Below are 11,694 nucleotides of genomic sequence, written 5' to 3' on the forward strand. Positions count from 1 at the left end.
AGAAACTTTAGTAGAAAAACCGTTCTGCTCTTTAATTCAGTTCATTTAAACATGTTGAATGTCACTGCAGTCATCAGAGATCAAACCCACAGCACCAGACGTCATTTAAACCAGATGCTGCTTTTACTCTGAAATTATGATTTGTGATGATGAGTGTTTGTGAGGGAACAAGGAGATAATCGAACCGTAACAAAGGTTGGTGAATCTAACAGGAAGCTCTGTGCATGAATGAGACAGGACTGCTTCTCCCTGCTGTTGAGTTCAGTAACAGTGAGCATCAGTGACAAAATCAGCTTGATTCTATCGTTTCCTATCGGAGTGTCTTAACAGCTGGTCGCCCCGTTTCTATTCTCCTCTCTGTCGCTCACAAATCATGGAAGAGGAAGGAGGAAGGAGGGGGCTCTACAAGGCTCTGACACACTCTCTCCTCCCTCAGCAGAGCTCGTTAACTTGTTTTACAAAGTGGAGATAACGGTGCATTAATAATATCCACATCACGATTGACCTTTGACCTGTGTCAACACCGGAGAAAAACTTTATCTGGTCCACAGCGAGATGCTTACTGAGGAGACGCTGAGGGCTGAGAACAGCTAGTCAACACAAAGCACCACACTTCATTTTGTCCACCTCTGGGAAACTTAAATTCACAGCACAGAGAATTTATTATTTAACGGATGTAGTGTGGACAGCGAGCAGGGGAGTGTGATTGTGCGCAATGCAACGGGGTCTCCAATGCTCGCAGGACACGGTTTAAGAACACAGACGTGATTGGAAGTATAACATTTACACCCCACATGATGACAGGGAGCACGTTCTGCTGCTCCCTGTCAGGTGGACAGTTTGGACGTTTGGATTATAACTCGTTTCTAAGACATTGAAAGGGACCCTTCACTCAAACTGCCCTTCACATTCTGTAATGAATTCTGGTTTTGTCATTCTGCTCGTGTCTGATATGGTCGTTATGTCTTTATACAAGACGGTATTTTCAAGTTTCATCATTGTGTCTTCCCTGGTTTGTTCAGTGTGAGAGGAAATCTATTTACAACAACAGGAAGTGTTGCAACAGGCAACGGACCAGAAAGGCAATGTGCAGCGTTAATGCTATAAATAGATTTACACGAGGTCAACAAACGGCTGCTGCGGAGCCAGCGGAAGCACAAACACTGAATAAAGAAATCAAAACGCATCAGCTCTGCTGCTCATACGGAGCGGAGACAGACTGACCACGCATCTGGTGGAATCCAGGGGTAAGGGAGAACATGTCAGAAGAGTTATTTTGGCCCCTTGTGTGTGACAGAGAGCTCCATTAACGAGCCGGAGAAACAAATACTGAAGCTGCAGAAAGACTGAGGTTTTCTTGAAGTTGTAAGCAGCTGCTCCTCTCAGGCTGAACCCGTAACAGTCAGAATGTGTGAGTGTGTGTGTCTACATCTTCTCGTAGGTGAGTTCATGTCCGCAGGTGGTGCAGGTTTTCTTGTACAGGTCCTCCTCCGGGTCCACCACCTCCTCTGCTCCGTACTGATGCTGGTGAACGCTGGTGTCTTTGGTCCACATGCTGCTCCGCACCGCCCTGCGCAGCTCTGACGCACACACATACACACGCATGAAACATTGGTATGGATTTAACTCCCACATCTGAATGTTGACGAATAAGGTTTGATGTTATCACCGACCTTTGACCTTCTTGTTGAAGCGTTTTTGTTTCTGCACCTCTTTGTTCTCCTCCCTTGTCTCTCTGGCCTCCTCCAGAGCCTCCTCTGAACCCCACACCTCCATACATCTCTTCTCCACCTGCGTACCCAAAGAAACACACCTACAATGTAATACTGATTCTTTTTGTCAACAAATACTTCAACATTTAATGGATACATCTACAAGAGGAACTGTCAAAAACAGATAAAGGCTGCAAAAGCTCAAATCATCAGAGGAGCTAAGACAAACAAATGATAACCAATCATATAGAGGCAACCTTTTCTCCTCATTAGTTTCTCTACATGTGTTTTTCACAATAAAGCCTTGTTCACACCTGCACAAACATCATTCAAAACTCCTGAGGTTTGCAGGAGGAGCTGCATGTGTCCCTTCTTAAGACACACTTTTTCCGGCGAACCTTTCCTGATTTTTGTTGATTTTAAATTGTTACTATTTTCACTTTTTAGAATTCCTTTAAAAGAATTGTATGTATTTTACAGCTCTTTTAAAAGGGATTTTATATCTTAAAGTGGTTTTTCCTTAATCTTGCCTTGTTTATTATTCTATGAGCTGCCTGTTTTTATATTTGCTGTCCATGTAAAGCACTTTGTAACTTGTTTTTGAAAAGTGCTCTATAAATAAAGATCATTATTATTATTATGTGTGAAACAAACAGCTGAATGTTTCTCTCTGAAAGTCTCCGGAGTTTCTCCTCCTGCCTCTGAGTGTTGTCTCTGCAGAAAGTCAGAGTGACACACACACAGGTTTTCGTAGCTCCTGTCCTCCAGCTGTCTGTACCTGTACTTTGAGGTAGAGTTTCATGTCTCCCCAGCGCGGGTTGTGAGGGTTTTTCTTCAGTATGAACCTGAGGGGGGGCTCTCTCTTGTCCAGGTCACAGTCCTTCAGCAGGTAGTGCGCCTTGGCCTCAGTTCTGGAGACCAGCTTGTGTTTCTCCTCGTTATCTCTGAAGCAGAAACAGACCTACGCCTTTAAGCCGTAACATTCATTAACAGTCATTTAATTTAAAAACACTGTATTTACGGGGCCTCAAAGAAGGAACATTTTGATAAGAATGATGTGAATCTGGAAATCCTTTAGGATCACATCATCACTCTTACTTTTTAAAGATGTATTTTCGGGCTTTTATGCTTTTATTTTGATAACGGATATAGTAGAAAACCAGGGAGAGAGAATGTGTAGTTGGCCAATCAGAATCAAGTATTTAACAAAGCCAGAAATATATAATAATATGATTAATAACTACAGGGTCACATGGATGGAGTGTGACCAGACCTCAACGTGACTTCTACCATGGTGTGTGTGTGTGTGTGTGTGTGTGTGTGCGTGCATGTGCGTGCGTGCGCGTGTGTGTACCTGCACTTGTCACAGACACTCAGGTCAAAGCTGTTGCTCAGATATGAGTCCATGAAGGGTTTTTCACATTCATCACAAACCAGGTAGTCTGGCTCAATCACTGGAGCTGGAAAAAAAACACACACACCAACGTGAACACACGTCAGTCAGGTAACATACTCACACAGCCTACACACACTCACCTGGCTGATGCACCACCTTTCTGGTCCTCTGCTCCTCCAGAGCTTCCTCCTCCTCGTCGATGAAGAAGCCGGCGCCGGAGTCGATGGTCTTGGACACTTTGGCCAAGGTCGCTCCCTCCACGGCGGACAAAGAGCGGCTCGCTAGTCTCGCCTGCCGGAGCATCAACGCCTGCTGCCGGTTTCTCTCGATCTTAGCCCGCATCGCTGCAGACAGCTCGGGTTTGGGACTCTGTTCTAGGCCGGGACCGGGAGCATCCAGCTCCCCTGACTCTGACGGCTCCATGGTACCGTCTCACACAGACATCAGCTCATAACGAAAGACGCAATCTGTGTTTGCTCCATACAAAGTGCAGCGGTAGTCTGTTGTTACAAAACTGACAAAGCTGCATGCTTCCGGCTTCTTCTTATTCTTCTTTGGTTTAGGCTGGCAAGACGCATCGACGGCGCACTGCTGCCCTCTACTGTTCTTAGACCCTCAATCTGCAGATACTCCAGCAGTCTCTTCATTTGAGTCCAGTTATGCAGGTTTAGTAAAGAGTGCATATTCCAAGATCTCTGCACAGCGTCCTCCTTTGGAGACTTTGTTCCACTGTTTCAACACTCCACCATCAGGGTCTTTCCCAATCAGAGCCAGCCCACAATGCCCATGTCTCAGCCTGGTTATAATGATGACTGAATCTTTTTATATTGCTCTGAATTGCAAAATAAGACCTCCTCTTTCTTTCTTTTTTGCCACCTTTCTTTTACTGACTTAGCCTATTTATGATTTCTCTGACAGAGCGTTGATTTATTTATTTTCCTCCTGTGTCGCATTCTTTGCACAGTTACCTCACATGCTGCTCTCTGGAAGTCTGGAAAAAGTTTGGTATATTTCTGAACGTAAGTCACGTCTGGACTTGGACTTCAATCCTCTGGTTGTTAATAATACTGCTGCTGACTTTCTGCACATGACAGGGACTTTGTGTCTGACCCTAAACCCACCAAAGCGCCCAAAGTACTGCCGTCATCTCTGCAGTGAACATGTGACATGTGGTCTGGAAAGCGAAAACCCTTTTTCAACTTTTAGTTCAGGTATCTAAACACCTAATGTACATTCCCACTCTCTAACAGCAATCAGTTAAATTCTGTGGCAAAAAAGAAACAAAACCTGCATATGTGGCTGAAAAAGGCCTGAAACATAGACTGGGTCAAACATGGAGGACATCTCAGTGATGTCACTTATTTGTTTCTGAGAGTTCTTTTGAAGCCAAACGTGGTGGTTGCCTTACTTAAAATGCTATCATGAAAGCACCTCTGGCCTAGCAGTTAGGTTGGGCCCCATGTACAGAGGCTATGGTCCTTAAACCGGACGGCCCGAGTTTGTTTCAAACCTGTGGCTCCTTTCCTGCACGTCATTCCCCACTCTCTCTCTCTCTCTCTCTCTCTCTCTCTCCCTGCTTTCCTACTCTTTCTACTGTCCTCTCAAATATAGGCATGAAAAGTAATCTCAATGCTATCTCAGCCTAACCTGCAACCAATCTAAAAAGACGGCAAAGAGGTGGAGCCGAGGTGGGCACTCACACAGCGTATGAATAAAGAAATGAGCGTTTGATACCAAACCAGGCTGTAAACGTTTAAGAATCAATCTGTTGCCACAACATGGCGTCCAATCGCTGAATTGTATCCACTCCCAAACTCACCCGCTGTGCTGTCATTGGCTGGGGGAAAAACATCCACTCCCCACTCTCTTTCTCTGTGGTGTCCTACATAGTCTAACTTATTCAATAACATTCATTCACATGCAGTTGCATGTTGTGTTTGTTTTGTTTGCATCAATGCTTTGGCACAAATTAAGATCGTACCTTTTAAAACGTTTTCTCCCTTAAGCTTTAAAGATAATGATAATGAAAGCAACGGCTCAGCCTACTAGTGGGGTCAAATTACCGTTAATTATATCAATGTGTTGCACATGCACATTCCTTCCTTCCTGGAGAAATGCCCTTGTTGTCCTTTTGGTCCTTGAATAATTGGGCTTCTTTTTCGGTTTTATTGGCAGTGTGGTGTTGTGTCGATTCAGAAATGTGTATTGAAACAGAGACAGGTGAGTCCGTCCTTTATTATCCTCTGGCATCCAGTGAATCCCTGTTGCATCACACCGTCCCTGGCAGCGCGCCCTGCATGCTGCGGCTGTAAGAGGCTTGTGTCAAAGTAAAGAAGATCACATCCTGGTACATGACACTGCAAATCTGATTGGTGCTGTGAGGCAGCTTGGGAGGTGATGGGGGGGAGGTTGTAGCTGATGCTAATTTCCAACTCTTAATCCAACTAGGGACTAGAGTTGGAACTATATGAATGAGAGCTGTCAGCATTAACTAGTTAATCATTATTAAGGTCTGAAATTAATGCATAGACTATTTTAATCGTGATTAATCTCATGCTATTTTGTCCCTTTAGGTGCATCGTAGATAATCCTCCTCAGTGTCTCCCTGTAGTCACAGTGATGGAAAAGAAGGACACTGCTGAGCCAATGAGGGCAGCCAGCCCACCTGTTGCAATTTTTTGGGGAACAATGGAGCTGACTTCATGTGGTCATAAGTAGTGTCATCACTACTTATAGTGTTAAAGGTCCAATCAGTGAGATGTGTAGTGAGTGAAATTATAAAGTGAGCTTACTATATGATCAGACATTAAGGAAACATGCTATGTTGAAGTGCTGGCTTCTCTGACAACATCAGAGAAGAACAATGCAGCAGCCAGTATGTCCTCCTTCTAACTTTAGATTCTGGTCCTGAATGCTCTGGATTTGTTTGGACCAGGCCCCCCACATGGCCGTTTTGGACGTACCTCGGTTTGTCAAATATGAGAGCAGTTATCAGGTCAAACCAACAGGTGTTGCAGTGATGGAATCGGGCAAGAGAACTGGTTCAGATAGAAGTGATTGTACCCGACCTAAAAAGCCTCTGCATGTTTCTAATAAGCTCCACGAGCAGAAACGTGCTCAAACTAGGATCAATATTGGAGATGCTTTTGAAAAATGGAGAGAGGTTAGAACAAAGAAAGGTTTACAGACCGATGCAGAGCTGGATAAACACTGAAGCTTCAGTGTCCACCACATGACAACCTGCGTGAGCATTGACTCTAGAGAGAAGGGGGGGGGGGAGAGAGACAACTCTCTACAATGTTTAGAATCTGGACTGCAGTACCCATTTTAAACAGTAGGTGTCAGAGTTACATATTTCTCCTTTAACTGTGTGCTGAAAAATAAAACCAGCTGAAACCATACAAATAAATTGTTGGACTGGAGGCCCATGTCTGTGCTTCTTTCTCCTTACCGACCAATTATTCCTTGAACAGGTGTATCCTGAGAGTCATAGTATTCCTTAATCAAATATTCTGCAATAATGTTACATGTTTCGAAAACCCAGCAACAAAAATAGGAGTCCTATGCACCCAGGTAAATTGGGTAAATTCTGTTTTTTAATTACCAAAACGTGCTGGCGACCCCCTGCACACTGTCTTGATTGCACAAATACGTTGGAAATGTTTGGGTACCGAAGCGTTACCAAAGTATTTGTGCAATTAAATGTGTGGTATCGAAAAAGTATTGAAGGAGGAACGCTGCTGGTCAACAGGCAAGGCGGGCAACCGCTCAGGGCCCCGGACCAGTAAAAGGTTCCCGGAGGGAGTGACAAACTTTAAAGTCAAAGCTGTGGCCCAACAGACATGATGGTGTTGAACGCTGGTTTGAGGTGTCCGTATTGAATTTTTGCCTCGGGTCCTAATGGAGTCTAGAATCTCTAGTAGGTGTGGTCTTAACGATAAGATAGGGCTGAGTGAGGCGGGCTGGATGCATGTATGGTGATGTGCATCTCTGATCAGTCTGTCGGGTGCGTCGGGTAACTCAGAGCCTCAAAAAAACCAACAGTGAAAATTTCCATTTTTTATTATTTGATCATATAACCATTTATACAGTGTAATGATATATGTTGTTTTTTTTACAGTATAATACACGATTCAAGTAGCACATGAATATGATTCCATACTTGCATAACATAAAAGGGAAATACAAAAAGCATTGGACCATCTGTCGTGGTATTCAAACGGGTCGAGGATGGATTTTTATAAATGGATCTATAAATGCACTCACTCATGCACACATCCCTCACACTCACAGGATCCATGAGAGTGAGACAGATTTAGAAATGACACTGCATCGACAGGCTACACCTGGAGTCTGACATTAGGAGAAATGTTGTGACTATGAATACATACAGGAGTTTATATACAGCTTACAAATCTTTTTACACAAAAACGCACAATAAAACACATCGTTTCTTTAACATCCCAACATGGGGAATAGTTTGGGTCGACCACATTTTAGACAAAAATTTTAGAACTCATGAGAAGGTTTTTAAAAAGCGGTTTGGGTTACGATGCTGTAGTGACACACACAAAAATATGATTTTGAACCCTTTGATGGGCTTCGATCTAATATTTTCACGAGAATCTGAACAGGAAAATCTGATCCATTCATTCCAAAAAGAAAGGAGAATGAAAACATTTCCATTTGTTTTCTCGTCATCTCAACACATTTATCTAATTTTCTCGAGATAGTGATGCTTGCTTTCCTTGCTAACTAGTTCACTCACTTGAGATCGGATAAAATGAATCAGTTACCGGTGTGTCGTAACCCCGAGGCAACAACATCAATCACTCGAGAAAATCCACCAAAATGTACTCGATATCACAGGAAAACAAGGTTAAATCAAATGAACAGATGCTCGGTATAAACATTTTTAAAGGCAGAATGTGCGACATGTTCCACATAAATAAACCATAAATCCAGTGTATCCTGTGTAAATGTGTCTCTGACTCATGACTGTCTACAATGAGTGAGAAGCTCGAGTCACGCTGGCTGTGTTGTTGTCAGAACCATGTTTACATGGACGGGCGGCCGGCTCCTCCCCTTGTGTATAAAAGCTGTTTTAGTCAAGGAGAGAAGAAGAAGAACATACTCACTGATTATTTGGATGTTAGTAAGAGTTTTTAGATCACGCTCATTCTGTGTCAGTTTACATGAAATGTGAAGCTACGAGCTAACTAAAGAGCGCTAACATTAGCATGCTAACACAACAACGCAGGACACAGGTGATTGCAGCTCGAGCAAAGGACAATTTGCGGTAAAGTCCTTTGTGTGAACTCGAGTGGAGGGGGGGTTGGAGGTGTGTCTCTGCAGGAGGGCGGAGGCTTCAGTATGGAGGAGGTGTGGCCAAACAGCAGTTTGTTTTGGTTTCATGCTGGTGCTCAAGGGCGCCATCTACCGGATCAAAAAGTCACACATTCTTCCTTTAAACCTGTTTGCATTAGTGCATTTTTGGGGTGGTCACAAGTATTACTTTAACAATAAAAACAGAAAGAAACACAAAGTGAGGTAAAAAAAAAAAAAAGTGTTGAACATTTATGTGTGACACAGAGAGCCGAATGATTCATGTATTTGTGCGCTGTAGCTACATGCACGTAAGCTTGCATTGGGCAGTTGATCTGATGGAGACCAGGTGGACAACTTCGAGCTGAGCTGGTTGAACAAAGAGAGGCCCTAAATGAGTCACCACAACATCTGCCTCACGTCTATTCATAAGTTTCCTTCTGCCTTACTTTAAGTACGGTTTGACTTTACTCACAGAAAGAAAGGAAAGAAAAGAAAGCACCTTAAAATTAAATCAAAATGATATCTTTGCAAAATCAAAGTGAAAATGCAATAATGGTATAGAAACAGGCTTCTTTGTTGTCTCTGTAATCTTTCTGTGACCACCATATAACCTTTCTCTGCAAATGTTCCTTTAGTATGAAAATAAAAGGTACGGGCCAATTTAAGATTCGACCCTTCAGGCCGACTACAGGAGGTGCTAAATCTGAAATGTGTCCACCAAATGCAAATAGAAGAAGCTTTAACCGATGTCTCAAACATGCACGCTAAATAACCGGAAACCCTGCACCACAGGGGATCATGAGAAGAGCATCACGTCTGATCTGATGGGGACGCAGATGTAAACAAAGCAGAGACTGATGAGGTGCAGCAACCCGCTGTAGAAATACTGCAGCAAGATATCAAATCAAATAGAAGGCTAAATATGTGCAGGGACACAGGTCGTCTATTCTTCAGCCACAACTGGAGAGGATATCAGGGCTGTCACGATACCAGAACTGAGGAAAAATCAAACGATATCGTTACCACGGCAACAAAAACAGAAGTCCTCTGCATTGAATATTGAGAAATTGTTTCAATGACAAGAATTTGCAGGCAAACTCCTGCAAGCTGTCCAAACTGCAAAAAAAACGTTGTGGATGTTTCTGTGCATTTGAGACAGTGTCACTTTCTCGGCTCTCGAGTTAGTTTGTAAAAGATATAAAAAAAACAATCGTTTGCATCAGTAAGAGAATCGCCGTCTGTATTTGCAGACCTTTGACTTTGAAAGGGCCGCAGCGGCTCCTCGTCTTCTTTTGCCTGTTAGTGAGCTGTAGTTTCTTTAAAGCCACGCTACTTTTAAATGTGATGTATTATTAAAATAACAGAGATTGAAACGTTTTAGAACATTTTGACAACCTTATTGCCCGATCACGCAGAGACACGTCGCCCTTTGGCTCAGCCACTCCAAAAACCGCCTGAGTGCCTTTGGAGCGGGATGCATGAGCATACGAGCCACCAAATAAAATAAGTGGGGAAAAATTGAACGTAAAGCTCTTGTCTTTGCTTTGCTCCTAGACGAGGAGTTCAAATGTGAAAGCAGTTGTAAAGCATCCATCTTGGTTTGATTGGCTGCTTTGACCAAAAGTGACACCGCTAGCAGCAGAGAAAGAAAGCGCCCTGCAAGCGAGGACAACGATGTGTTTACTGGCGACGCTTTTCTAGTGACGCGTCTCTGAGTGATCGGGCCCTCAGTAGATAGAAAATGATCAAATCTGATTGTTTTCCTCAACGATCAGGGTGGCTGAGAGGAGCATGTGGGCTCTCACATCATCAGAAGTCCCAGACCTGGTTTCTGCTCCGGATGTCAGGAGCGGGGGATCAAACACTCCTGTAGTCTGAGCCCTGTGCATGTTCATACAGTAGGTGGTGTGTTTTTTTTAACATCAACACATGACAGAAGAAAGCAGTCTTAACTTCCTGATATTGAGCACTCCTTTTTTTTTGTAAATTAGGAAAAAACACCACAATTCAAACACAATGAAGACCACTAATTCCACGTCTCTGTGCGACGCTGACTCACGTCTCAAAGGGCAAAAAAATCGCCTAGTTTTAGTCGGGATAACGAAGTAATCTCTCCTCAGAGTGATGCATTTAAAGGCAAATGCATCTGGAGGAGTCATGCTCACAGGCTTGGATTAGGATCATAAGAACAAGTACTGAGCATGACAACAGCTTTGCCAATTCAGTTTCGGCCCACTCTACCTCTGTGCTACCTACCGTATCTATTCAGCATGTGTATTCTATAGCAGAAACTCATGAATGAGATATAAAGCAAACATGTATTTTGAATCTCTGAGGTTCTTCTCACTGGATCAACCCGTCAGCTTACAGCTTCTGCGAGCGGGGTCGATAAAGGACATCTGGACGAGACCTCCTTTGCTGTGTGCAGCTCATTGCTAACAGTCTGACTTGCAACTTGGGGAGGCAAGGTATGAGTTGGATTTGACAGACGACGTCATAGACCGTCATAGACAGCTGCATCTAAATGCAGTGTTCCAGGATAGAGTAACGGCTGTGTTTGGTCTCCGTATTTTATTTTCCCTGCATAAAATCAAAGCCTGCAGCAAAACTGGTGGACAATATTCACTGGACAGACAAATAGTCAGATTCTGTATCCAAATGCAGAGTCTAGTCATGGAGGTTATTCCTCGTTATGATGCAAAGCCAGAGACAGGCGGTGGGATGAACACGGTTCAAATCTAAAGGGTTTTATAAACAGCTATTTCACTCATGTGTTGCCCTTTCTCTTTTGTTCCCATGAAATACAGAATCACTCTTAAAACACAAAAAAAATTAAGTCTCTTTGACACCCATGTTCAACGTATGCACCTGCATGAGGAGGTACATCTAATACTGCCACACAGCCCTTCGACTGAAAAAAACAACAATCTCTGGTGCTTTTCAGATACATTTTTTTTTTACCCCCGGTGGCGTTTTAAACGACCTTTCCTTCAGTTGCTCGCAGCAGCTTTCAATCGATAGTGTCTGCTGAATGTCGTCCCGAGGTGCAAAGACAGAGGAGTCCGTCCAGTGGGGTGGCATGAAGTCCGTTAGTGACAAACAGGCTCGAGAGCCAGTGCTGCACGGCTGAGATTCGCTGGTCTGAATTTGCAGCAATGATTTAAGTCAGTGCCTCTGTCCAAAACGTGTGTGTGTGTGTGTTTGTGTGTGTGTGTGTGTGTGTGTGTGTGTGTGTGTGTGTGTGTGTGTGTGTGTGTG

At 43.6% G+C, this 11,694-nt stretch overlaps 1 protein-coding gene across 1 annotated transcript; it reads right to left on the reverse strand.

Moving 5' to 3' along the window:
• Positions 1-6: 6 nt before the first annotated feature.
• xpa (xeroderma pigmentosum, complementation group A) lies at positions 7-3,662 on the reverse strand. Its single transcript, XM_061052751.1, has 5 exons — positions 3,249-3,662; positions 3,067-3,172; positions 2,491-2,656; positions 1,674-1,791; positions 7-1,580 (listed from the first exon to the last, which is right to left on the reverse strand). The coding sequence occupies exons 1-5, from the start codon at positions 3,529-3,531 to the stop codon at positions 1,426-1,428; spliced, it is 828 nt and encodes a 275-aa protein (XP_060908734.1). The 5' UTR covers positions 3,532-3,662; the 3' UTR covers positions 7-1,425.
• Between the last annotated feature and the right edge of the window lie 8,032 nt (positions 3,663-11,694).

The sequence above is a fragment of the Labrus mixtus genome, chromosome 2 (assembly GCF_963584025.1).
Source record: "Labrus mixtus chromosome 2, fLabMix1.1, whole genome shotgun sequence".
NCBI classification, from domain to species: Eukaryota; Metazoa; Chordata; class Actinopteri; order Labriformes; family Labridae; genus Labrus; species Labrus mixtus.